This window comes from Oculina patagonica, chromosome 1 (genome assembly GCF_052425735.1).
Source record: "Oculina patagonica isolate OP01 chromosome 1, crgOcupat, whole genome shotgun sequence".
In the NCBI taxonomy this organism is placed as follows: domain Eukaryota; kingdom Metazoa; phylum Cnidaria; class Anthozoa; order Scleractinia; family Oculinidae; genus Oculina; species Oculina patagonica.
Genome location: NC_135758.1, coordinates 40,905,119 through 40,931,732, shown reverse-complemented (window position 1 = coordinate 40,931,732; position 26,614 = coordinate 40,905,119). Strand labels below are relative to the sequence as shown.

General features: G+C 39.1%; 4 protein-coding genes and 2 long non-coding RNA genes across 14 annotated transcripts in view; 4 read left to right on the top strand and 2 right to left on the bottom strand.

Moving 5' to 3' along the window:
• Positions 1 to 12,319, top strand: part of LOC144630446 (uncharacterized) — a 39,500-nt gene extending 27,181 nt beyond the window's left edge. The window contains exon 8 of the mRNA XM_078488812.1: positions 11,016 to 12,319. Coding sequence (XP_078344938.1) covers positions 11,016 to 11,316 — 301 coding nt within the window. The 3' untranslated portion in view covers positions 11,317 to 12,319. The remainder of the gene's footprint in view (positions 1 to 11,015) is intronic.
• Positions 1 to 26,614, bottom strand: part of LOC144631045 (uncharacterized) — a 195,927-nt gene that overhangs the window by 39,423 nt on the left and 129,890 nt on the right. The gene's annotated exons all lie outside the window — the stretch shown is intronic.
• On the top strand, positions 25 to 5,315 carry LOC144630467 (uncharacterized). 9 transcript variants are annotated; one of them, XR_013566553.1, is made up of 7 exons: positions 25 to 138; positions 287 to 388; positions 2,697 to 2,763; positions 3,409 to 3,469; positions 3,989 to 4,052; positions 4,575 to 4,635; positions 5,158 to 5,315. It is a non-coding gene; the product is annotated as an uncharacterized LOC144630467 (long non-coding RNA). The 9 variants fall into 9 exon arrangements; XR_013566552.1 differs by having other exon boundaries at positions 3,992 to 4,052; positions 5,158 to 5,314; XR_013566550.1 differs by having other exon boundaries at positions 26 to 138; positions 3,406 to 3,469; positions 3,992 to 4,052; positions 5,158 to 5,244.
• LOC144631054 (uncharacterized) lies at positions 14,630 to 22,237 on the top strand. The gene is made up of 8 exons (XM_078489429.1): positions 14,630 to 14,810; positions 15,909 to 16,168; positions 16,377 to 16,491; positions 17,782 to 17,904; positions 19,653 to 19,775; positions 20,164 to 20,209; positions 20,409 to 20,699; positions 21,251 to 22,237. Exons 1-8 carry the CDS (start codon positions 14,723 to 14,725, stop codon positions 21,552 to 21,554), a joined length of 1,350 nt encoding a protein of 449 aa, XP_078345555.1. The 5' UTR covers positions 14,630 to 14,722; the 3' UTR covers positions 21,555 to 22,237.
• The window catches only part of LOC144630414 (quinone oxidoreductase-like), an 8,514-nt gene continuing 5,976 nt past the window's right edge, over positions 24,077 to 26,614 (bottom strand). The window contains exon 5 of the mRNA XM_078488786.1: positions 24,077 to 25,041. Coding sequence (XP_078344912.1) covers positions 24,737 to 25,041 — 305 coding nt within the window. The 3' untranslated portion in view covers positions 24,077 to 24,736. The remainder of the gene's footprint in view (positions 25,042 to 26,614) is intronic.
• The window catches only part of LOC144630440 (uncharacterized), a 15,363-nt gene continuing 13,955 nt past the window's right edge, over positions 25,207 to 26,614 (top strand). Inside the window, exon 1 of the long non-coding RNA XR_013566530.1 lies at positions 25,207 to 25,273. This is a non-coding gene — a long non-coding RNA (uncharacterized LOC144630440). The remainder of the gene's footprint in view (positions 25,274 to 26,614) is intronic.

The window sequence follows — 26,614 nt, the reverse complement described above, 5'->3', positions numbered from 1 at the left end:
AACTGGTGACGATTCCATCGCTGGTGATCGAATCAGTTTTCATTTCGTGGCCTCTTCTGCAGTCGAACTGTGTCGATGGTTTCTAATGAAATGACTAGAATCCCGTTCTATCTCTTTTGGATTTAATAACCTATATCGGTAAGTGTTCTTGCGCGTAAATTCAATAGGCTTATTTAAACAAAATGAACTTTTCTAAATTGTAAATAGGCGTATACCGGCCGAAGTATGGCGGGTAAACCTTAGAGAGCTTACGACTCACATCTGAAAATGTAAATTATATCTTTAGGGAACCGAAGTTTGGTCAGTGTTGTCTTTAAGTAAGCTGATGGTTTTCCTGGGACGTGGATTTGCGACGCTACAGACTGTTCAAACCGAAGTAGTTTATAAGGTAAGTTTAAAGTAACAACAAGACAGCGAATCTTCGAAGCCACTGAAATATGCTGTCTTTTCAATAAAGATAATTCGTCTTAAGTCTTAAGTTTGTAAATTCGTCTTAAGCGATTCAGTGGAATTCAGTGGAACTTCGAACTTTGTTTTCGATGTTTGGTGTTGTTAGAAAAGATTTCTTTTGATAAGATATTTGAAGCAGTACCAAAAAAGTTTGCAATAAGGTGGAAAAATTCTGGTACAACAATTTCTTATCAGAGTCTGAGAATGATATCCAAAGTTCACAAGCTATGGGCAAAAGCTCACATCTTTTAAGCGATTCAGTGGAATTCAGTGGAACTTCGAACTTTGTTTTCGATGTTTGGTGTTGTTAGAAAAGATTTCTTTCGATAAGATAATTATTTGAAGCAGTAACACAAAAGCTTGCAATCAGGTGTAAAAGTTTTGGTACATAATTTTGTCCAATAACTACTCGAAGTCCTGGCGGATTTCCTCTTAATAAGCTTAGCTAATATTTTATTTCCATACAGCTGTTTATAAGCTTTTATATATCATTTTGCTGTTGCCTTAAAATAATTGTTAAATGAGACAATGAAGAAAAATTAGGCAGAGGTTAATAGATAGGTGTATTTCGCGCACTGCAGATCTCAGCTGTTTTTTATTTTGACAAGAGAACGTCTTTTATTACATAAAATGTTGAGTGAATCTACATGTTTTAAACGTTCGGTTTTAATCGATGGGTATAAGGAAGCGGCGAAAGTTTTCAATAAATTTCCCAATGGAAATTTACAAATAACTTTGCTTTAGTCATGCATTAACCAGCGATTCAGAAAAGTATGTACATACAACAATTAATGACTGCCATCGAATCATAACATATTTAATCTTAAATACTTCACAGAAAACACTATAAAACAAATCCATTTTGGCTTCTAAATAAGTGTTTGAAAAGAGCTCTGTCCGCATGCATTGGAATTATGCCTGCACTTGTAACTGAAAAGGTTTTTTTAGATTTGTACAATTAATGTATTTCAGGAATTAAAATTACTATCGAATAATGATCAGCTTGTTAAGATACAACTTTTTTTTTACAAACTTAAAACTTTTTTGACCCTTTAATCACTGACCCATCAAAGTAAATAAGAGCTGGAAAGCACTGAAAACTTTTTTAAACTCCTTAACAGCAGAAGTTTTTTTACTGTGCTAAAAATTATAATTAATGGTACAATTAATTCATTCTAACTGATTTTTTTCTTTCAATTTTGTTTTTATGTTATGTCATCAATGATCTATCGATGTGTAAATCTTAGATTTTAATCTCAGATGATAACAGCTGTAGATTGAAATTCAGTTTCCCCCATACTCTTATCCTCCCACAAGTTTTTATTATTTTTTATTAGTATGTACGACACAAGTGAATAATGCTTTTTCGTGCACACTGATTGGTTAACTTGAGGGCCCAGATATGTAAGCAAAGTACTATTCACCTCCGAGCTGCTTAAGTGAAAGAAACTGCTTTTGCATGTCGCTTTGTATCTGAAACTAAGAAAAGTGATATTTTGGTTATTTGGTACGCTAATTTTAACTTGTGTGGTAATTATACCAAAACAGTTATTCACTTCAGTTTCTTGATCTGTAAATATGAATAAATGTTAATTATTTTAGTTTTAAATATTTATTGCTTGTAAAATCTTAATATTTCATAAACAAAATATTAAAAAATAAATAAAAATATATAGGGTGATCACATTCCACTGATTTTTAGCAAATTTAGTATTGGAGTCAAAACTACATCAGTGTAAGTTCTCATGGCCATGTTAAAATTTTATGTGTATCTGTTACCAGCTGGCCGTTTTAAAAGAAGACGTCACATGCCATATATATTTGATTACACGCCGCAGCATTTATTTAATTGTTTCTGATTTGAGTGCGATGTATATTTCAGGGAAGCAATTTTAATTTACAAGGCAGCATTTCTTAAAATGTATTTATAGCTAATAGTATGGTTACAGAACTTTTGAAATTTCAAAAAGAGAAGAATGTTTGAGTGCTTGTTTGAAAATATCTTTTCTATATCTTAAAACATAATTGTTCCTATCATGAAAATAATTAAGTTTTGGAGGCTTGCACTTAATTTTAACTGCATTCCCTTTTTGACTTTATTATTCTAATGTCAATGCTACATCATATCATGATGTAGTGTTTTTTCAAAGGCAGCATTTAGTTAAATATAATAACTGCTATGCTTTAACTTTTTGTTGTCACTTCGACAAAAAATTTGATTTTTTTGTTTGTTTTTTTCCCAACAGCAAAGCAGTAGAAAAGCTCAGGCTACAAGGTTAGGTTGCGGCGGTGATCCAGCTGGGCAAAACTCAGGTGAGTGTGTTTGTTCGCCAGTGACTGCTTGACTTTGCTTGATTGACTGACAAAGCCTTTGATTTTCCTGGCAAAGTGCCAGTGAGAGGTTTGTGTTGCTGACACGGTTTTCAAAAATTCAGTCATATGTTGGCAGGGAATGCCTGCTTCCAGCTGGCTGTGACCTACCGTTAGCCAGGCTCGGGCACCGGGCAAGTCAGCTGGGCAAACAGTGATTGTCAGTGCAATTCCAGGCATTACCTGCCAACATTGTTGGCAGGGAATGCCTGCTTCCAGCTGGCTGTGACCTACCGTTAGCCAGGCTCGGGCACCGGGCAAGTCAGCTGGGCAAACAGTGATTGTCAGTGCAATTCCAGGCATTACCTGCCAACATATGACTGGATTTTTGAAAACATGGTCTCCGGTTGAAGCAAAACTTTTTCGCCTGTCGCCTGGCGATAGCCAGGGGTCAGGCCAGCCTGGCGCTTGAAAAAGCAGGGGGCTTGGTGTCTTGAAGGGTTTTGGCATGCAGCCCAGGCTTCAGGCTACAGGGTGGTACCATGCCAACCAGCAGGTCTCATAACCCAGGGGGGTGGGGTGGGTTCAAAAAGTGGACACTTGGACTAAAAAACTGATTTTTTGGTCTTTTTTGGTTTTCGTCAGCAGAACTGGCCTGGTTAGGCTACAAGGTTAGGTTGCGGCGGTGATCCAGCTGGGCAAAACTCAGGTGAGTGTGTTTGTTCGCCAGTGACTGCTTGACTTTGCTTGATTGACTGACAAAGCCTTTGATTTTCCTGGCAAAGTGCCAGTGAGAGGTTTGTGTTGCTGACACGGTTTTCAAAAATTCAGTCATATGTTGGCAGGGAATGCCTGCTTCCAGCTGGCTGTGACCTACCGTTAGCCAGGCTCGGGCACCGGGCAAGTCAGCTGGGCAAACAGTGATTGTCAGTGCAATTCCAGGCATTACCTGCCAACATATGACTGGATTTTTTAAAACATGGTCTCCGGTTGAAGCAAAACTTTTTCGCCTGTCGCCTGGCGATAGCCAGGGGTCAGGCCAGCCTGGCGCTTGAAAAAGCAGGGGGCTTGGTGTCTTGAAGGGTTTTGGCATGCAGCCCAGGCTTCAGGCTACAGGGTGGTACCATGCCAACCAGCAGGTCTCATAACCCAGGGGGGTGGGGTGGGTTCAAAAAGTGGACACTTGGACTAAAAAACTGATTTTTTGGTCTTTTTTGGTTTTCGTCAGCAGAACTGGCCTGGTTAGGCTACAAGGTTAGGTTGCGGCGGTGATCCAGCTGGGCAAAACTCAGGTGAGTGTGTTTGTTCGCCAGTGACTGCTTGACTTTGCTTGATTGACTGACAAAGCCTTTGATTTTCCTGGCAAAGTGCCAGTGTGAGGTTTGTGTTGCTGACACGGTTTTCAAAAATTCAGTCATATGTTGGCAGGGAATGCCTGCTTCCAGCTGGCTGTGACCTACCGTTAGCCAGGCTCGGGCACCGGGCAAGTCAGCTGGGCAAACAGTGATTGTCAGTGCAATTCCAGGCATTACCTGCCAACATATGACTGGATTTTTGAAAACATGGTCTCCGGTTGAAGCAAAACTTTTTCGCCTGTCGCCTGGCGATAGCCAGGGGTCAGGCCAGCCTGGCGCTTGAAAAAGCAGGGGGCTTGGTGTCTTGAAGGGTTTTGGCATGCAGCCCAGGCTTCAGGCTACAGGGTGGTACCATGCCAACCAGCAGGTCTCATAACCCAGGGGGGTGGGGTGGGTTCAAAAAGTGGACACTTGGACTAAAAAACTGATTTTTTGGTCTTTTTTGGTTTTCGTCAGCAGAACTGGCCTGGTTAGGCAACAAGGTTAGGTTGCGGCGGTGATCCAGCTGGGCAAAACTCAGGTGAGTGTGTTTGTTCGCCAGTGACTGCTTGACTTTGCTTGATTGACTGACAAAGCCTTTGATTTTCCTGGCAAAGTGCCAGTGAGAGGTTTGTGTTGCTGACACGGTTTTCAAAAATTCAGTCATATGTTGGCAGGGAATGCCTGCTTCCAGCTGGCTGTGACCTACCGTTAGCCAGGCTCGGGCACCGGGCAAGTCAGCTGGGCAAACAGTGATTGTCAGTGCAATTCCAGGCATTACCTGCCAACATATGACTGGATTTTTGAAAACATGGTCTCCGGTTGAAGCAAAACTTTTTCGCCTGTCGCCTGGCGATAGCCAGGGGTCAGGCCAGCCTGGCGCTTGAAAAAGCAGGGGGCTTGGTGTCTTGAAGGGTTTTGGCATGCAGCCCAGGCTTCAGGCTACAGGGTGGTACCATGCCAACCAGCAGGTCTCATAACCCAGGGGGGTGGGGTGGGTTCAAAAAGTGGACACTTGGACTAAAAAACTGATTTTTTGGTCTTTTTTGGTTTTCGTCAGCAGAACTGGCCTGGTTAGGCAACAAGGTTAGGTTGCGGCGGTGATCCAGCTGGGCAAAACTCAGGTGAGTGTGTTTGTTCGCCAGTGACTGCTTGACTTTGCTTGATTGACTGACAAAGCCTTTGATTTTCCTGGCAAAGTGCCAGTGAGAGGTTTGTGTTGCTGACACGGTTTTCAAAAATTCAGTCATATATATATATATATATTTACAGCTACAGCTGCACTACCAACATGGCAAATATTATCAAGAGCCACAATCAGAGAATCCTTACTGAAAGCGAAGGTGTTAGTAGCGAAAAAAAATGCAATTGCAGAAACAAAGACCTTTGCCCTCTCGATGGTGCGTGTCTTTCACGTAACGTAATCTACGAAGCCACTGTAACAACAACAACCGGAAACACAAACACAAACACTTACATTGGAATGACAGAACACGAATTCAAAACAAGATACAACAACCACAAACTCTCTTTCAGAGACCGAAAACATTCGCACGCTACAGTACTTTCGAAACACATCTGGCACTTGAAAGACAGCAACACCGACTATCAAATCAATTGGCGCATCATCAAGAGAGCAAACGCATACAGAGGCAACCCTTCCCGCTGCAATCTATGTCTGTCTGAAAAGCTCTGCATCTTATCCGCTCGCGATGTTTCTCTCCTCAACAAGAAATCTGAGCTGGTCACTAAATGTCGTCATGAAAACAAGTTCTTTACAGCATCCAATCAGAGGAGGCGCCATTCCAACCGTTCTTAAATTTGAAATTTTAAGTTTATAACTGAAGTTTTTTCACTCTAACAATCAGTCTGATGATCGCTTAGTGCGTGAAACTCGAGTTACATTTACTCTCTATCTTAATATTTATATATATATATATATATATATATATATATATATATATATATATATATATATATATATATATATATAACTTCAGGTGGGTTTCACACTGATAAATCCAGAATAGTGCTCAACAATGAAGGAGCGGTAATAACAGTGATTTTCTACTCAGTATCGTTTCATATGGGCTTTAATACAGGTCTGTTTCGTAGACCAACAAAGAGTTGATCCACTCATCAGTTAAATTCCATATACACTGTCGCATCGCTAGGGTTTATATACATCAATGGTGTGATCGTTACAAAATTCAAACTTAAAAAACAATAGTAATATACATTTGTAAGCTTATGATTGGTCCTTGAGGACGCGATTGAATTTAAGAAGAAATTTTCGCTTGTGCCTGCAAGTTGATACAAGCTCATTACGTTTGTTAAGAGTTGCCATGTCCGGTTTATATAAAATGTAGAATTTCTCGGTATTACATAGATTACATCGTTTGGAAAGATTAGAGTAAGATTTGGCCTTGGCTAGAATTTTCCACGTGATTTTAAAGTCTTTCTTTTGATCTTTCAGCTGCCATAAATGTTTACTTAGTTCAGTGTCATTCTTTTTGTTTTCATGTTTAAATGACATTTGGTGATTTCGCCATCTCGTTTTGAACTCCGTGGCGGTGAGGCCTACGTACGTCTCAGTGCTTTCAGCTGTGGTGATTGTGGCTTGATATACTACCTCCTTGACCAAGCATTCTCCTTCCAAAGGGCACTTTTCTGGCTGCCGGCAGTTACATGTTTTGGGTTGTGTTGTTTCCTCAGGAGGCGTGTTCTGTCTTAAAACGGTTTTGTTGTGTCCATCGATGATTTGTTTTACATTTGGTGAACAACTGTAACTCAGCTTAACATTATTTTTGTTGAAAAGTTTTCTTAATTTGTGGTTGGGTGGAAAGCAGTTCTCAATCAAATTTAGGAATTCTCTACCTATGTTAGTTTGTACATTTTTACTATATGGTGGATTGAACCATATTATGTTTCGCTGCCTCTTTCTCTTGTCGGTGTCTGGTTCGGGTGACTGCTGTTGTGGTGGGTTGAATTTGAGGGTGTATGAATAACCGCTTTTCTGCAATGCTTCTTGATAGGGTGCTGTTGCTTCTTTGAAGGTTTCCTCGTCTGATGAGATCTCAGATAATCTTTTGTTAATTGCTTCAGGGATGTTCTTTATTATGCTTGGGGGGTGGTTAGACTTGCTGTGTACATAGAGCGGAGTTGTGGCTGGCTTTGAATAAGGCTTGTGCTTTTCAGTGGTTAGGTCTAGCGTTACGTCAAGGAAATTTACGACCTTTTTGTTGGCTTCAATTGTGATGCGAAGGTTGTTTTTGGCGAACACTTTGCAGATTTCTTTTTTAATTTTTTCAATTTTTTGTGGGGTTTGGCCCAGGACTGCTAAGCCGTCATCTCTGTATAGCCCAATTTCTATGTCGAAAGGGATTTCTTTGAGTTGCGAGAGGATGTAGTTTCCGACTAATTCGCATGTTTCCGCTCCGTCATAGCTCCCCATGGTAACGTCGAATAGCGTGCCGGTATTTCTCTTCTGCCAAGGGTTTCCGTTGTTGAAAAGAAGAGATTGCTTAGCTTGAAGGATTATGTGACGGTCATGATCGGGGATGGTCACGTAATTGGCTGCAAAGTCAAGGGCACGTTCAAGTAGAGTCTCTGATATGGAGGGGTAGAATTCCACTACATCAAAGGCTATGAAAGCGCACTTGTTTTTGTTAGGCAAACTTTTGAACCATTGTAGCACCGAGGAGGTATTTTTCCACTGGTTTGCTTTCGTGACGTTCAATAGTTGCTTGTTGATGTTGTCAAGGATCTGTTTACTTATCTTTCCTATTTCCTGTTTTGACGGGTTAATTAATCTGCACGTGGGTTTCGTTTCGAAATTGTCCTTGTGGTCTTTCAAGGTGATAAAAGCTTCTTTAGTGGCAGTTGTCTCAACACGGTCGTCAATGCAAAGTTTCTCGGTGATTTTCTTCGCTTTGTCGTCAATTTTCTTAAGTTGGTCGTTCCCTGCCTTTTTGTAGGTTTTTGTGATGTTGTCATGTAGGAGCTGATTGTACTTTGCGGTTTCTAATTTGTAGAAGTTTGTGGACTTATCGGCTTTAACGAATAGGCGGTTGTCACTTTTAATTGATTTGATGTCTTCGTTGAGTTCTGTTTGAAACTGACACTCGATATTCTTGAATTTGACCTTTTGAATAATCTTCGTCATGCCGTCCTCGAACGCCTTTAACTCTTCGATAACTGGGGGGTTGTTTCTTGTTTTGAAGCCAAAATTTTCTTTCTCTGATTGTTGGTTTGGGTTTAAAAAGTGGAAAGCTTTCCATCTCATTCTGCATAGGAACTGCTCGGTCTTGTCAATAAGCTGTTTGATGTATTCTTTCTTTGATGCGACAGGGATGTTCTTGGTTGAGTAGTTGAACGATGTACGTTCCATGTTTGGATGTTCAGTAGCACAGTGCTCTACAATTCAGGAGCTTGATATGACTTCAGGTGGGTTTCACACTGATAAATCCAGAATAGTGCTCAACAATGAAGGAGCGGTAATAACAGTGATTTTCTACTCAGTATCGTTTCATATGGGCTTTAATACAGGTCTGTTTCGTAGACCAACAAAGAGTTGATCCACTCATCAGTTAAATTCCATATACACTGTCGCTCATTACGTTCATTACGCTCATTACGTTTCCATATACATTACGTTCATTACGTTCATTACGCTCATTACGTTTCCATATACACTGTCGCTCATTACACTGCCAATTCCATATTCCATGTACACCCTCAAATTCAACCCACCACAACAGCAGTCACCCGAACCAGACACCGACAAGAGAAAGAGGCAGCGAAACATAATATGGTTCAATCCACCATATAGTAAAAATGTACAAACTAACATAGGTAGAGAATTCCTAAATTTGATTGAGAACTGCTTTCCACCCAACCACAAATTAAGAAAACTTTTCAACAAAAATAATGTTAAGCTGAGTTACAGTTGTTCACCAAATGTAAAACAAATCATCGATGGACACAACAAAACCGTTTTAAGACAGAACACGCCTCCTGAGGAAACAACACAACCCAAAACATGTAACTGCCGGCAGCCAGAAAAGTGCCCTTTGGAAGGAGAATGCTTGGTCAAGGAGGTAGTATATCAAGCCACAATCACCACAGCTGAAAGCACTGAGACGTACGTAGGCCTCACCGCCACGGAGTTCAAAACGAGATGGCGAAATCACCAAATGTCATTTAAACATGAAAACAAAAAGAATGACACTGAACTAAGTAAACATTTATGGCAGCTGAAAGATCAAAAGAAAGACTTTAAAATCACGTGGAAAATTCTAGCCAAGGCCAAATCTTACTCTAATCTTTCCAAACGATGTAATCTATGTAATACCGAGAAATTCTACATTTTATATAAACCGGACATGGCAACTCTTAACAAACGTAATGAGCTTGTATCAACTTGCAGGCACAAGCGAAAATTTCTTCTTAAATTCAATCGCGTCCTCAAGGACCAATCATAAGCTTACAAATGTATATTACTATTGTTTTTTAAGTTTGAATTTTGTAACGATCACACCATTGATGTATATAAACCCTAGCGATGCGACAGTGTATATGGAATTTAACTGATGAGTGGATCAACTCTTTGTTGGTCTACGAAACAGACCTGTATTAAAGCCCATATGAAACGATACTGAGTAGAAAATCACTGTTATATATATATATATATATATATATATATATATATATATATATATATATATATATATATATATATATATATATATATATATATAGGAATTTTGTGTTTCGATTTTCCTTATTAAAGTGCTCGATACATTTAAGCAGAGCGTAATATATAAACATTGAAAATAGAAAAAAACTACACTTTCATCCCTACAAGCCTGTTTCGTGATTGCTCACTCTTCAGGGGATTTTAATGACAAGAATATTCTCAACCGTCGTTTATATACTATAAAATTTACATAATTAATGAAGCAGAAAATAACCGTCGATTTTATACTAAAAATTTACATAATATATGATGCAGACAATTTGAATGTACAAGTAACCGTCGATTATATACTTTAAAATTTACATAATTAATGATGCAGAAAATTTAAATGTTCAAGTGTTAGTTGTTACATAGCAACGCTTTGTTTCGGTGACGGCAAGAAGATACAAGTTCGTTACGTTTGTTAAGCGATGATAGGTCAGGTCGGCAGATGATGAGAAGCTTCTCTTTGAGACACAGATTACATCTTTTGCTTGAGCTGTTCTTACAACATCATTTTATACGGCAACACACCACATGCAAGACCAGCAACGTAATTTATTTAATCGAATGTATAAAATGTAGTGATCAGTACATAGGCGAAACAGGACACCCAGTTCACCACCGTGGAACACAACATCGCAGTGACATTAAACTTGGAACAAAAAACATACCGTCAGTTAGACATTTCAAAAACTGTGGAGTACAAAATCTTAAATTAACAGTTATTGAGAGGGTTAGAAAACAGGACCAAGACATTCGGAAAGCGAGAGAGAAATACTGGATTTTAAGGCTGAAACCCTCTATAAATAATTTTTTTAATTAATTTTGTCTATTTTTTAATTAATTTTGTTTTCTGTATTTTTGTGATATATATATATATATTAACCATTTGCTGCATATTTTCCCTTACATGTGACCTTGTGACGTCACAATATGTTAACCGTTGACACGAATTTGAATTTTGTATGTTGTTGTTGTAAGCAGTTTATACCTCTAACGCTCCTGATGAAGACCGTGATGGTCGAAACGTTGAGCGAATAAAACCAACTTAGCAATCTTGGAGTTGGCCTCTTGACCATTACATTTCCACTTTTATAATATATATATATATATATATATATATATATATATATATATATATATATATATATATAGTTAAGGCAGCCTCATTGTCTTTGCAGTGACATAACACTCCAAATAGATCGCTGGATTCACGTAGCGATGACTTGGAAACGAGGGATCAGTGGTACACTGAAGATGTACGCAAACGGAGACAAGAAATTCGAACTTGTTCTCGATGGAAAGGCAACTCTCGATTTCAAGAATTCAGGGCGTTCAGTTTTCGACATTGGCTTGAAGAAGGACACTGGAGACACAGTCCACGCATACCTAAGCGATCTTGTGATCTTCAATCGTGAGCTTCCAGATCATGAACTAAAAGAGCAGTGGGTCCACAGTCACGCACTCTACAAGTTTATCTAACTACTTAATGCGGGGGTACACTATAAAGGGAAAGTTCATTCTTGTCCCAGAGTCGTTTGTCCCTCTTAGCCAGCGCGATTTGGTGCATGAGAATCTTGTTTCTAGTGCCACAGAAACTTGTTTCTGGTCAGAGGCCCCAGGCCTCGGCCACTTAGAGGAACAAGCGGCCCTGGAGACGATAATGAGGAAAGTTCAATCCGACGGTCAATCCGACCAGTCCCCAGGCTTTCATTTTCAGCTCAATCGATTTGGCGTAAAATTTCAAGACGATAAATTCAAATGAAATGTCACGCCCTCATTTAAGAAATCGTTCCCGAAATTGTTCCAAAATCCAGAGAGACAATGTCTAAACAGCTATTTTATAACTCCATGAGAGAGTTTGATCTCCAAAAAGACGAAACGCAAGAAGGTGGAGCCTTTAGGCTAATGCAAAACTGCAAAACTAAAATGCAAGTTAAATGGTGTGGACAATAGGAGGTTACTAGCCCCTTTATAGTGAGCCCCCTGCGTCATTATGAATGTAAATACTGCTTTCTTGAAAAATCTTTACTTTTTACTTGTGATGTTGTCTCAAGTGTGAGTTTGAACTTTTTCACTTTAGTTTGTTTTGTTGCTAGTTGTTTGTTTTGAATGTAGAGATTTTATATGTGTGTCACCTAAATGCACTTAAAGAATTTCGGTTAACTTTAGACAAATGTTTTTCTATTTTGCAAGTTCAATGCCTTTAGCAGTAAGTTACCTGTATGTTTTAAATTTGTGGGAGGCGCGGTGGCCTAAAGGTTAGTGCTTTGCGCGCACTCAAGATCGATCGATCCTGGGTCGAGCGCTTGCCGGATTCGCTCTGTCATGTTGTTGGGCAAGACATGTAAATCTCACATGTACATTGCTCTCTTGAGCCAAGAGTGTAAACAGTTGCCGGAAATTGTTGGAGCTACCTGACAAAAGGTTTGTAAAAAGACATTTTTAAATTGACGTGAAAGAGGCACAGCCAGATATTGTTCCTAAGTTAAGGTGGATTTCCACTGACGCGTAAATTTTTACGTGCGTAAATAATTTAGAGACAATGCACACAGCGGTCAAACGCAGCGCGCGTGCGCAGTTCCTGTGTAATTCCCGCCAAAATTTTCCATACAAAGTCTTAAATTTTCCGAAAACTTTCGCTTTAAACCCAAAAGTTAACGCCGTCCCTGGAAAGTTAAGGTTTATACGCCGCTTATGGATTGGAAATTTGATAATTCATCTTCACTGAGTGTCCCAGCTTGAACTGTTCTTTCACCGTACTATTTCTTTAACAATTTCTTACAAAAGTTTGCCCATTTTCGAGTCAAAAGTTCGAGGCGGCAAAGACCGGATGTGACGTAAATTTTTGCGTTTGACCGCTGTGTGGAGACAATGTATGAACGACTTGCGTAAATGTTTACGCACGTCGTTCATACATTTTCTCTAATTTTTTCACGCACGTAAAAATTTACGCGTCAGTGGAAATCCACCTTTATACACAGTGTGTAGCGAACGTGACCAGTTTTAGGGAAAAATATAATGTCTTCACAATTGGAAGTTTAGAAGCCTTGAAGTAACGAGAACAACTGCGACTCGGCAATGTGAGCCACGCAGTACTAGTGCTGGTCGTAGGTTCGAATCCCACTGAAGTCAAAAGGATTTATCTTTACCTTATGTGGCCACCCATTTACTTTCTTAGGGCTAACGCTCAGATAAAAGTTCATGGGTTTTTTCAGCACCTCAAATTACTGTAGAGCCAATTATCCAATTTCCAGCTTGAATAAAGGGTAATAGGACAGAGTGGAGTCAAATTATGTCTGTTTAAACTAGTTACTAACGCGAGTAGTCTAAAAATGACTTCCGCCCAAGTTGCCGAGGCGTCAGTCAACAAATATTGTCTTCTGCCCTCACCCGGAGATTAACTCAAGATGAACTACTCATACTTTGGATGACAACCAATCATGATCCTGTTGCAAGTAAATCGTAACTTAAACAAAATTTGTGGCATATGTAAGAACATTATTTACTAGCTAAAACCTCTTTCTCGATCACTGACTTACAATTGTATCTGACCGTCGATAAAACGAGGAAAAATAGCCTTCTCTGTTCCAACTCTGTGTAAATAAGCAAATGTTTCTCAATTCCGCACTGTTTTTTCGTCACATAAGACAGTTTCATTTAACTTCACTTAAGAAGCTGTTTTATTGCCATTAGTTTACTGAATAAACTTAAAATAAACCAGGAGTTCTTGCACCGAACAGCAAAAAAAAAAAAGAACGACACGCAATGCATGCAGGAGGAATGACGCTTCACAAGGGGATCTTTAATAATTTTAAGGAAATTTGTTTAAAAGAAATACGGTAATAAAAGTAGCTGACAACTTCTGTGTTGAATGATCGTGCAACAAAAGTTGCGTTTTCTTGTTGCGTCACGTCTGATATATGATATACGATAGAGCAGAGTCAAACACAGTCTTGTAATGAAATTACTGTTTACTCAATCTAATAAAACTCATCAAATATATTTGGTCTCTTTCGTCTATACTTTGATTAAGCTCCTTCCAACTGTCCGGGAGCATTTTGCTTTGTGTTCAGCACGGCAAATTCTTGTTGAGTTAAGCTTGATTGCTGTTCACGTAACATTTATTCCTGTAGCTTAATAGTTTCCAGTCCTATTCGCTTCTAATGATCGGTCGATCGCGCGCAACAGATCAGACAACAGCTCCAGTCCACTCTCCCGATGACATTAAGAGATGATGTCTTCGCTTAAAAAAAGAAAACTGTAATAAATAGATTTATCAATATGTGTCAATCGAAATGTAAATTATACAGCAGCGCCAGCCCAACTTTTACAAACTCCTGTGGTTGATAAATACAGTTTTTAATATTTTGCACTCGACTGCATAACGAGTCATACTGTGCTTTGTTCAGAATGCTTTCAAACATGCTTAAAAATTATGTTTAATAAATCAGTTTATTCTAGGTCACAGTGAGATCTAATTCACAAAAAAAACTTTTGTACCGAAATTCAACAAAAAAGTTCTTGTTTTCGGTTACTTTAGAGCTTCACAGCTGGTCCTCAACGATTTTACGGATGTAGACGTGATTAGATGTCATGTAGACCTATCAATTTTAGATGCGAATATCCTTGTTTTCTAGTCATTTAGATCTAGATGTTTGTCATGTAGACCTATCAATTTAAGATCGATCACCTCGGCACTAATAAAAAATTGATTACGAACATTGAAAAACAGAAGTTGTTTTTCCCAAAGTTATAAGAGTACCTTAGACACTAAGGAGCTGAGCTCAAAAGAGTGTTCTTTCCTACTGCCTTTGAGTAGAAATGTGAAATAATGTGCTTGTAGAGAAGACTGGGTGATTTCACCGTCAAAACTACTCTTGCAAGCATGAGAAGCTGTTTTTCTTCGGTTCTAGCAATTGCTTTGTTTTTCTTTTGGGGAATTTGGCTTCGCTGCATCACTGTTATGACTCAAGGTCAGTAATTTACTGCTGTAAAAAAATTAACGTTGACACAGATTTCATTTTGAGCTTTATCATATTAAATTAATTTTTGAAGAGAGCTGTTTAGTCATTCTTAATTCATTATGGTAATAAACTGTTTAATGCAACACCTTTAGGCAGTTTTTAGACATTTGTAAAACTTTTTGGTAGTCACCGTTTGTTACGTAATCAGTGCAATACTCTAACGTAACCAGTGTTTTCTCCCAAATGCTTTGGGCTAGAGTTCTTTTGAAAGCTCTGTAGATTAATTTTAAGCTTCGCTATAAACTGAAGTCCTCTCGAATTTATCAGGGCTTTCTTGTCCATTTCACGAAGAGCTCACGTCTTATTTGAAGGTTCACGAGAACATGAGGTTGTCCAATGATCCCTTTGGTAGCCGAAAATTTTAGGGATCTCAAGCGGATTTACGAAACCTATAGGGAATAAAATCTGTTATCGAATCTAGTGCTAAACTCTGTAAACTAGTCTTTTAAGCAAGTAGGAGTAGCAAAACTCCTAAAATCTTAGATTAATGGATAGCCATCTAGAAATGATTAGCTGTTCCCGAGTTATCAGAAATTTCGAGTTATCCTACGCTTCTCCGAAGAAATATTTTACAGAAAACCATCTTTGAGTGCACCTGCGAAATGCAAATCCTTGGAAAAAAACATATTTTTGGGGAAATAGTTTGACATAGAATACCAAACAAGTACTGTAACATATTTAGCGTCTTTTTTAGACAAAGGCAAGTTCCTTCTTATAATATGTAAAGCTTATACAATTTTAAAATCACCAATCATGAAGAGAGATTTTGCAATGACGTGCTCGAAAGTCGACGGGCACGTATTCTGAGCTTTCTTCGTATTGATCAAAATGAAGCGGCTAAAAACATTTTTCTGAAACGACAACTTCGTTTACATTTCCACTATTTCTCTTAGAACACGCTAATGTTGTCTGAGTGTTGTGGGGGTCTAAAATATGCTACCTATTTTTAGACCTCCTATTGCATTTATAAATTTGTACAAAGACTAAGGATGCTTGATACAGTAAAAACTCTTAGCGGTTGTTTGTGCCTTCCTTTCTCTTGTCCAGAGCTTTGTCGAGAATTGAATTTCGTGGGCGTTTTCAAGGACAAAGCCTTCAACAAAAGCATCATCAGAAACGTTTCCGTACAGGACGAAGAACTGTGTCAGTGGAAGTGTTTTCTGGAAGACACCTGTAAATCCTACAACCTTGGACCACCTCAGGTGGGAGAGGAAAGAAAACGAGTTTGTGAACTAAGCAGCTCTCACCATGTTTTGCACCCAAAATATCTTGTGTCAAGACCTGGTTTTATTCACCGCTCATCAGTGGTAAGGCTATTTATCAGGTACTGGAAGGTTCTAAACATATTAACTTCTCATATCAGGAAATACCATAGAAAATGTACAATTTGGTATTGATTCGGAAAACTGTTTTTAATCATACTTTGACATTGCGTAAGTCAGTAGTTTAACAATAGCTGGGGTTTAAACAGGAACTGACAGGACATTGTGTTATGAATTTATTATCTTTTGACAGAATCTCTGTGGTGTTCCTTGTCCGGAGAAGCAATCATGTTTGTCAGCTGATAACACAGCAACATATTCCTGTTTGTGTCCTGATCCTGGATTCACGGGAAATACATGCACTGAAGGTGATGTGTTTAAAATACTTTCTGTTGTCTTTGGCAAATGAAGAAAAGTTTTTTAGACTTTTTTAAACTTCTTGTGGCATCGTAGCAGTTTTTTTTTTTTTTCTTTCAATTATAAATACGTTGGACTCCGGAGTGCGCTGGACTCCGGATCGAGCACTGCTCGGGGCTCAAGTAGATTAAGGCCTGGTTCTCGTCATATTTGAGAGGGGGTGGTCTATACTAAAAGCAATAAGAGCTATCTGTAAAATTGAAATTTAAAGTTAATCACGACCAAAAACCATCCATTTTTTGTGTGTAATGCATATCATATTTCAATCACGTGACTAACTACGCATGATTGCGTGACAATTTCACAACAAGAAATTCCCACTATTTATAGATTAAAGGAAGAGCCAACGCTATATCAGAGTAATGGCTACTAGTACTTACTTTCAAACGCCGGTCGGTATGAGAGAAAACTGTTTAATGTCTTGTTAGTAGATTTATTAAATATTTGAGAGGGACTGGCACTAGTCAAAGATAGGAAATAACTTTTGTCCAGCTAAATATTTTGTTTCATTCCGAGCAGATTCCCTAAACCCTTCTTAGGGTAATTGTTTTCATGCAATAAAACTTTATCTTTTAGTGCGACAAGTGGTGGGAATCGTTAACAATGGTTTTCTCGAACTGTAGGGCGTGGTCAATCACGTGACCAAAATCTTTTACTAAAAATATCCTTGTTTGATTATCTTAAATCATTTGAGAATTTTTTATTTACATTACCGCGCACCGAAATGTGATTTCTAAAAGTTGTCAGAAAATATGAAAAAGGTCTGAGAACCAGGCCTTAATTTACTTGAGGGTCACTGCGTTTTGTCTTTGGGCAAGGCACTTTTATACTCTCGTAGTGCCTCTCTCAACCCAGGTGTATAAATGGGTACCGACGAATTTAATGCTGGGAGTAATCCTGCGATGGGATTAGCATTCCATTTTGGGAGATTGTCGTTGTTTGGTTCTATAAGTTATTGCATCCCCTGTAAGCTAATAATCTGCTAGTAAAGCTTGGTTTAATCGGTTAGGTAAAGCCTACTGATGTGGTAAAGCTTTACAAAGGTAATTTTTCCTACAGAGTTTCAATTGTCTAGACAATTTTTGGACATAACATACAATGGCTACAATGGACCGTTCGTAATACACACCTGCGAGTTGTTTGTACTCAAGGGAAAATAAAGCTATCTGAAGCATTAAGTTTGTAGTTCCCAAAAGCTAAAATGCCTTCTATACTGATAAGTGTTTCCACTGTTATTTCAGATATAGATGAATGTGCGATTAATACGCATGGCTGTGCTGCTGAAGCTGTCTGTACAAACACCGCAGGCTCATTCATTTGCAGTTGCAAAGACGGATACCGGGGAAATGGCAAAACTTGTCAAGGTACGGAAATTAGAGAACACATATAATCACATTTAGTAGAAACTCAGCTGTGTTCTAATGGAAATCCGCGAATCTGATTGGTTCTCCCACTGATTTCTATTCGCCGATAGAAAACAGTCGCGCGCTCGCGTAGCTCTTTAAGCGGTAAATTTTCTTGTTTTTTGTCTTCAAAGTGCACAATATTGTAGGTTTTGGACTGCAATCCTTTAGAGTTTCTACTAAAACAATTAGACTACTCGCCCTCGTTTTCTATGAGCGATAGTCAACTCGGCTGCGCCTCGTTGACTATTTACTCATAGAAAACTTGGGCTCGTAGTCTAATTGTTAAATAAATCAATGGATGGATTATATTAGCCATTGTCATTAATGTAGTTCCGATCCGTTATGCATGTTAGTTTCATACAAAATATCCCCATGTGCTCCATCTGAAAATTTCTTTCCAAATATCCATAAGAAATATTTAATGTGTGCGTGCTATAATACAACGGAAAACTCTTCGTTAAACAACTACAGGGCTATACCTAGGCCACTTATGAAGACCACCATTTTATTAGACCTCCATTTTCACACTGAACTGATCACTATCTATTTACGTGATACATTTTCTTATCTGAGCATGATAGATCTTTTTTATATTGACTTCGGCATAAATCAAAGTCTCTTCGAGATATCGACGTTTTTGCATGAAGTATGAGTCGAAGGTTTATCCTGTGCATTGTTCTTCGAACTTATCATTACAGTTTCTTTGTAGTTTAATTTAACAATTTCCTATCTTCGCGGAGGAAATGCAGCCATATAATTTTGTCAAAAATGGCTCGTTCGCGCCGGGTATTTATACACATATTCCTTAACATTACACAAATAAACAGTGCAAATTTCAGCGAGATCTGACAATTCTATACTTTAAAACTGCAAGGACCTTTCGAGGCAGTCGATTACGGCAGCGAAATTAGCAAATGAAACAGCAAAATATGCGTTCGACGCTTTGTTTTTGCGACGCCGGCTATATTTGAATTGTTATAGGTAGACCGCCGTTCAATGTGTTCAAGGCCGTATCGTTACGATTGCTCCATGAAAAAGCACGAAAAAAAAAATACGGATATTTCCGACTACTGTCGGAGAAAACATTGCGTAAACAAATCGTTACACTCAAGCTGCGTTTTGTCTAGGCTCGGCGAGGGTCGGATATCAAGACCCAGGATTAAACAAAAGTCACATATACAGTGAATGCTTTCGAATTATATTTGAAGATGAAATACGAAAGAATTTTGCTGTCTTTGACTGAAATTCCACTCGAACTGCGTAGATACTATCGCATGTTGTAAAGCCGATTCATGCAACATTGCTCTCAACGCGATGTAAGTGCTAGTGATTATTTATTCGTGTTTTAGTTACGCAATCCATTGTTTGTGCGACGCTTTTTATAGATCGCCTTTCAGACACACGTGCGTTGAGATAAGAAAGCTGACATGTCACTTTTAAAATTGTTATATAACGTTTGTAAATGTGACAAGTCACGTTTTTCCACGAAATCGCAAGTGATCACCCACAGCGGAAAGTAATCCCTTGAGAAATTAAAACAGTCCCTTGAGAAATTAAAAAAGTCCCTTGAGAGTTTACAAATATGTGGATCTAAATTTTGTCTACTAACCCCTATTCTACAATTTTTGCTTGTAAACAAGCAAAAACGTCGAAAAAAGCGGTTCCCTTATAAGAAACATGTATGTTTTTCACATATTTTCCAACAGACAAAGATGAATGCTCAACAAACGAACACAACTGTAACTCAGCTGATGCGTGTGTGAACACGATTGGTAGTTTCACGTGCTCTTGTTCTCCGGATGAAATCCAGGATGGGGACACATGTCTTGGTATAAAACTATCTTTCCTAAAAGTGATAAATTATATGCTAAGAAAGAAAAGATAGAAGTGTTGACGCGGTCAAATCAGCAACAATTCGTTCCTTATATTTCACTGAGATTTCATGTGTAATGTTTCTGACCATATTTTTTTTTGCGTATATGAGCTGTGGTCATAATAATAAATGTTCAATGCCTTCAGTGAGCTTTGCACCGAACACTCAAGAATTAAAGTGCTGACTAAGTTTGTTGTGCTGTCTAGTGTTGGCCAAGAGTGGAGATCTATAACTCCTATAGTCGCTTCATTGTACAAAACCCAAAATAAGCTTTAATCGGCCAGTTTGGCCCGCGCCAGCACAGACTTCAAAGCGCTGAAACTGTCTTTTGTCTATATCTGCAGGATTTCCTTTCCACTGGAGACTCGATGGTACGGACAGACTTCTCAAGTAAGACATGAATTTTAAATAAGTATTCGCTGCTTTTGTGAGTACGTTTTGTTTTTTGTATAAGTCCAATATATAGTCAGTTTTTTCGGTTTACCTTTACACCTTTTATTTTACTGCCTGTCAAACTTTAATATAAACAGATGTAAATGCAGGTTTGCAATTAAAAGAAAACGACAAACGGGTTTGATCTTTCTTACAGGTTAAATGGGACTGCAAAATTTGATGAGCAGGATGGAATAACAGTACTTTATCTGGACGGCGATCCATTGACATATGCCGAGACGCCAGCTATTCCGATCCACAGCACAGACCTGACCATTGCCGCGTGGATCAAGCTGGTGTTTCTGCCTGCCATTCAATCAATAATTTACGCTGACTGGAACAAAGATCGCTCAATTAAATTTTACATTAATGAAAAAGGTCGTCTATGCGCCCGTGCAATAAGAGCCGTGGAAGGCGACGATATTTTTAAATCTTGCACAAGCTCAAGGTACGTCCACATGCAGTCATTAAGATTCTATTTTCACCTATTAACCATGCCGTGCTGAAATTGACAACAGTAGTCCCTTTGTAAGATCGGTACACGAGAAGGAACAAGTCCCTGCGAGTAGTCACTACTACAGTCCCTTGAACTGAGTTTATACACAAGGAAACTCATCCCATGCATTTGTCCCCTCGTCGTTCCTTTATTGACCTTAATTGTAAAGGACAAGTCCCAGGGACTTTCCCCTTTAATTTAAACCAGTTTGAATTCATGGGACAAGTCGCAGGACCAAATTTGGTCCCACTGCTATTGTTGCAACAGACATTGTACTCTGACTAGACTCACTGAAATCTTGTACACTCACTTCTGTAGTGCTCTGCAATGATAGGAAGAGCTGAAAAGTGAGAATTCACGAGGCGTTTGATAGCAGGGCTGCTCCTGTCACCTAATGATACATGTTGATGCATGAAACGTCAGCATTGAGTGTAACTGTAACTTATTCAGTGTTCCAAAAGGGTTCTTATTTGGTATCATTTAAGGTATTCTTTATTTTGCAGCAGTGTGATCGAAACAGGTAAATGGACTCATGTGGCGATGACTTGGAAACGCGGGATCAATAATAAAGTAAAAATGTTCCAAAACGGAAACCAGATATTTGAAGAAACTGTCGCTGAAAATGCAATTCTGGATTTGAGGAATTCAGGGCGTTCGGTTTATGACATTGGGAAGGGCTTGACCCCGTCACGCACTGAAGAGACAGCCCACGCATACCTAAGCGATCTCGTGATCTTTAATCTTGAGCTTCCAAAACATGAACTAGAGGAGTGGGTTCGCAGTCATGCACTTTACAACTTTATGTGACTATTACCACAACACAGGGGCGCACTATTAATTAACCTAGAACCCGGGCGCTCCCTTCCAGGTCATTAGATTTGGCGCAAATTTTATGACGTCGTCAAATGGCCGACACACAACGACGTATTACCCGTTCCCTGGCCCTCGTGTGAAAGAAGAATAGAATAGAGACTAATCTAACGTTTCCTAATGAGCGGACAGACCTCACTTATCAGCCAAAGGCGCACGAGACAGTAGCTCCAATTGTGACTCTAAATTAAGGTGGCCCGAACCTATTTATTTACGTGATGGTTGCATTTTTGAATCGCGCTTTTTGGCAGGAAATATTTCACCGATTTCTTCGAATTTTTGCGTCCTGAATGAAAAATGTTCGAATTTACGGAAAATAGCATTCGATTTTCAGTCGGAATAAAAACTTTTGAGGTTTGAACATATTTTCAAAATCTGGTTTTTACCAAAAATGTCCATAAATTTAAAACCCGACGACAGATTTCTTCTACACTTTAGCAAATAAGCCTCAGAGCTCTCAAGTTTTGTATCAGGAAGTTTCATGACAATCCTGATCATGCAACTCGCTGCACAAAATGCTGGTCAAATTTTTTCTGAAAATGCTTCGCTAACGCATTCATGTCAACTGACGCACAAATAGCGGAACAGCGAAGCCAAACTACCTGTCATTTGCAAGGATAATGATCCCCAAAACCTTATCAAAAAGGAAGTGAGGAATCAGAAACCTACAGCAAACACAAGCATTGCTACAAGAAGTACAATTTTATGACGCTTGCAAGGTAAAATCAGATAATTTATATTCAGCTCCCCTATCTAGTATTCGTTCCTTTATTTTCGAAAAAAATCTTAGCATGGCAAAAATGAACATCTACGAAAAACCCTTACCAGTTTTCATCACAGTGGGCTCCTATTCTGGGGAGAAATAAAGCTGCCAAGCTCAGTACTTCTAACTATCCGCTTTTCGACTCATCAAGAAGCTTTGTGCTCAAAAACATATTCATGATAGCTGACTTTGTTTTCGAATTCCTCACGGGCAGTTTGCCACTTGGGCATAGCGAGTGTTCAAATATGAAAATGGTTTTCTTATTAAAATGATGTTTTAATGTTTCCCGAGACTTGTTATCCCCAAGTGGCAAACTGGCCGTAAGGAAAAGGAATGCGAAAACAAAGTCAGCTATCTGGAATATATTATCAGGCACAGGGTTTTCATTACAATCAAAAAGCGGATGGTGGGAAGTACTCAACTTGGCGGTTTTATTTCTCCTCAAAATGGGAATCTACTGTGGCGAAAACTGGTAAGGGGTTTTCTTAAATGTTCATTTTTGCTATGCTAAGATTTTTTCGAATAAATGAACGAATACGTGATAGGTGAGACGAATATAAAATATTTAATTTTACCTTGCACGCGTCATAAAATTGTGCTTCTTGTTGCGCTGTCTGTATTTGCTGTAGGTTTCTGATTACTCACTTTCTTTTTGATAAGGTTTTGGGGATCATCATCCTTGCAGATGACCGATAGTTTGGCTTCACTGTTCCGCTATTTGTGCGTCAGTTGACATGAATGCACTAGCGTAGCATTTTTAGATAAAATTTTACCAGTATTTTGTGCAGCGAATTGCATGGTCAGGATTGTCATGAAACTTCCTGACACAAAACTTGAGAGCTCTGAGGCTTATTTGCTAAAGTTTAGAAGAAATCTGTCGTCGGGTTTTAAATTTATGGTAAAAACCAGATTTTGAAAATATGTTCAAATCTCAAAAGTTTTTATTCCGAGTGAAAATCGAATGCCATTTTCCGTAAATTCGAACATTTTTCATTCAGGACGCAAAAATTCGAAGAAATCGGTGAAATATTTCCTGCCAAAAAGCGCGATTCAAAAATGCAACCATCACGTAAATAAATAGGTTCGGGCCACCTTAATTCAATTGGAAAATCAATTTAAAACTCCAGCTGCACTGTAACTCATATTTACTCACACGCAAATGTAAATTTACCAATGAAAAAAAAGTTTCCTTCTAACAATCTCACTTTTAAAATTGACATCACTCCTATGCACGAATTCTTGCATCCTCTTCTTCCACCTTCTGCAGGCAGAATTTTGTGAATAACTCAATACTTTTGGTAGCGGTATTTTACCGGCAGAACTAAGCATTTTCCAGTAGAATTCGGAAAAAACTCGGACACCAAAACTACGTTATAAAGCATTGTTACTGTAATTCTGTCTTGTATATTTTGTCGTACGTTTTTTTGTAAATTATTAATAAAAATATGGTTTTCATATATGGACTCTTCAATTTTGCAAAACATTTTTTATACACAATATATATAATCGATCAGCTGTACTGCCAGAATTCAAGAAGAATTTCCTGCCCCAAGCAGAATTTTCGGCAGAAAACGCGATTTGTACCAACAGGCAGAGCACACCAATCTACGAGCAGAATCTATCCAAGCCTAATACATACGATGCAAAGCAGGGATTGAAAGCCTAGAAACTATGAACAAATGTATACGCAAACAAATACTGTTCGAAGAACGGTTTATTTGGTTTATTGGTTTTGACTCACTGCTTCGTTCTGTTAAAATAGTGATCTTTAACTACACATGACACAGAAAAAGGTAAAACCTTAAAACTCCAATAATAAGCCCCTTCCCCTCTCCTGAAAATAAGGCCTCCCGAAAATAAGCTCGTCAAATCTCAGACGCAAACATTCTTCCGATAATAAGTTCGAATATCAGCCGATTTTATGGACTATAAGGTACCTCAGATTGTAGAGCGTTTTGTTATTTTTATGTCTTTACAGTAGGTTCCCAGACTTGTGATACTCATTCGATGATTGTTGGACTTGTTTTGTGGGTGATATCGTGATGTTTAGAGCGTTTTACATACGGTATTTTTGAATGTACCTAACCCTTCCCTTCCAAGATATAAACCGAACATTTTTGAAATGCAAAATTCCTTTCGTTAATAAGCGCTTACTAACTTAAGCGCCACCGAAAACACTGAAAAAGGTTTGTCCACGGCTTATTACTAGAATTTTAAGGGATCCGTTTATAATATATTTTACAATACTACAGTAAAACAGGCCCAACGTGCCCTTTATCTCTAAAACATACATTAAGTGTATACAACAGTGTATCTGCTACTGGTTTGACAGAGTCATATTCACTTCACCCGGTCATTAAGGCTGGAGAAGAACTTTTCCAGTGGTCTTCCTTCCTTCCAGCATATCATGGGCTTTTTTCACGTCAGCCAGAGAGACCACTGTAATTCCTCCGTGAAATTTGAGTTTTCCTTCAGCCAACCAAGTGAACAGCTCGTTAGCTCTCTGACTATATTCCGCCGGGTCCTCCACAAAGTGGAAGAAGGCAGCAAAGGTCACGTAAAAGGATCCTTTGCCCAGAGTATGAACGGCCATCGGTTCAGCAGGACCTGAGGCGGCGCCGAACGATACCACTGTTCCTCTTCGCGCCAAGCAATCAAAATCTGAAAGTAAACAACAAAACAGCAACATCTCAGCGACTTATTTATTTCACGACAGGGCCAATAACGAAATTCGACAAATCATCTTGCTCCAGTGTCGGTCCAATTTTTTTTAGTGTTTGATCGGTATTGTCCCAAATGATCCCGCACTAGCTTGCAAAAGCAATAGCTTACAAAAGCAATAAAAAAAACTTGACTCGTATGAGAAACCCTTCCGTACTTTTTGTTAAACAACGTTAGGGGATTCTTTTCTGACCGAAACGCCCGACGGATTCCGTCAGAATCTCGGTCTTTTTATCCTTTCCAATAGGCCATTTCCGAGTTACCCGTTGCCTCTGTTTGAAAACGAGTCTACGTGCGAAAATGAGTTTGATTTGCATGAAAGTGGATTTGTAGGTGAAACTCATTTTCATTTGAATGGTTTCGCACGTAGACTCGTTTTGAAACAGAGAAAAAGGGTAACTCGGAAATGGCCTATTCCACCTGCCAAATGGTTTTTGTGATAGGAGGAAAACTGGAGTACCTTGAGAAAAACATAGGAGCAAGGACCGGAACCATCAACAAAACTTAAAGCCCTGGCCAAACGGCAACGCAAGTGGACGCAAGTAGTCGAAAGTTGAACTTGCGTACAAACTTGCGTTGGGTGGCCAAACGGACTCGCAAGTGCACGCAAGTTGTCAAAAAAGCCAGTGCGCGCGCTACAATTCAGTATTTGAAGCAAGCAGCAAAACTTGCGTTGACTTGCGTTGGGTGGCCAAACGGTGAAAAACTTGCGTTCACTTGCGTGCAAATTTGATCTCGACAAAAGTGAACGCAAGTCAACGCAAGTGCACGCAAGTAGTCGAAAGTTGAACTTGCGTACAAACTTGCGTTGGGTGGCCAAACGGACTCGCAAGTGCACGCAAGTTGTCAAAAAAGCCAGTGCGCGCGCTACAATTCAGTATTTGAAGCAAGCAGCAAAACTTGCGTTGACTTGCGTTGGGTGGCCAAACGGTGAAAAACTTGCGTTCACTTGCGTGCAAATTTGATCTCGACAAAAGTGAACGCAAGTCAACGCAAGTGCACGCAAGTAGTCGAAAGTTGAACTTGCGTACAAACTTGCGTTGGGTGGCCAAACGGACTCGCAAGTGCACGCAAGTTGTCAAAAAAGCCATTTAAATGCTAGTGCGCGCGCTACAATTCAGTATTTGAAGCAAGCAGCAAAACTTGCGTTGACTTGCGTTGGGTGGCCAAACGGTGAAAAACTTGCGTTCACTTGCGTGCAAATTTGATCTCGACAAAAGTGAACGCAAGTCAACGCAAGTGCACGCAAGTCCTGGCCAAACGCAGAGGCAAGTAAACGCAAGTTTTCAACTTGCGTCCACTTGCATCTCCGTTTGGCCAGGCCTTAATTCACATATGACGCTGCAGGGTCCAGGAATCAAACCTGGGCAACATAAAGGGAAGCAAGCGCTCTACGCACTGCGCTATCCATGCTCCCCCACCCCAAAAAAATAAATTAATTAAAAAAAATGCTGCGTAATAATAATAATAATAATAATAATAATAATAATAATAATAATAATAATAATAATAA

What these genes read in the sequence shown, in the direction of transcription:
- LOC144631054 (XM_078489429.1), top strand. Translation starts at nt 14,723, where the DNA reads ATGAGAAGCTGTTTTTCTTCGGTTCTAGCAATTGCTTTGTTTTTCTTT. An exon ending in GGATGGGGACACATGTCTTG is followed by an intron (nt 19,776 to 20,163) that starts GTATAAAACTAT and finishes CTATATCTGCAG; the next exon opens with GATTTCCTTTCCACTGGAGA. An exon ending in AAATCTTGCACAAGCTCAAG is followed by an intron (nt 20,700 to 21,250) that starts GTACGTCCACAT and finishes TTTATTTTGCAG; the next exon opens with CAGTGTGATCGAAACAGGTA.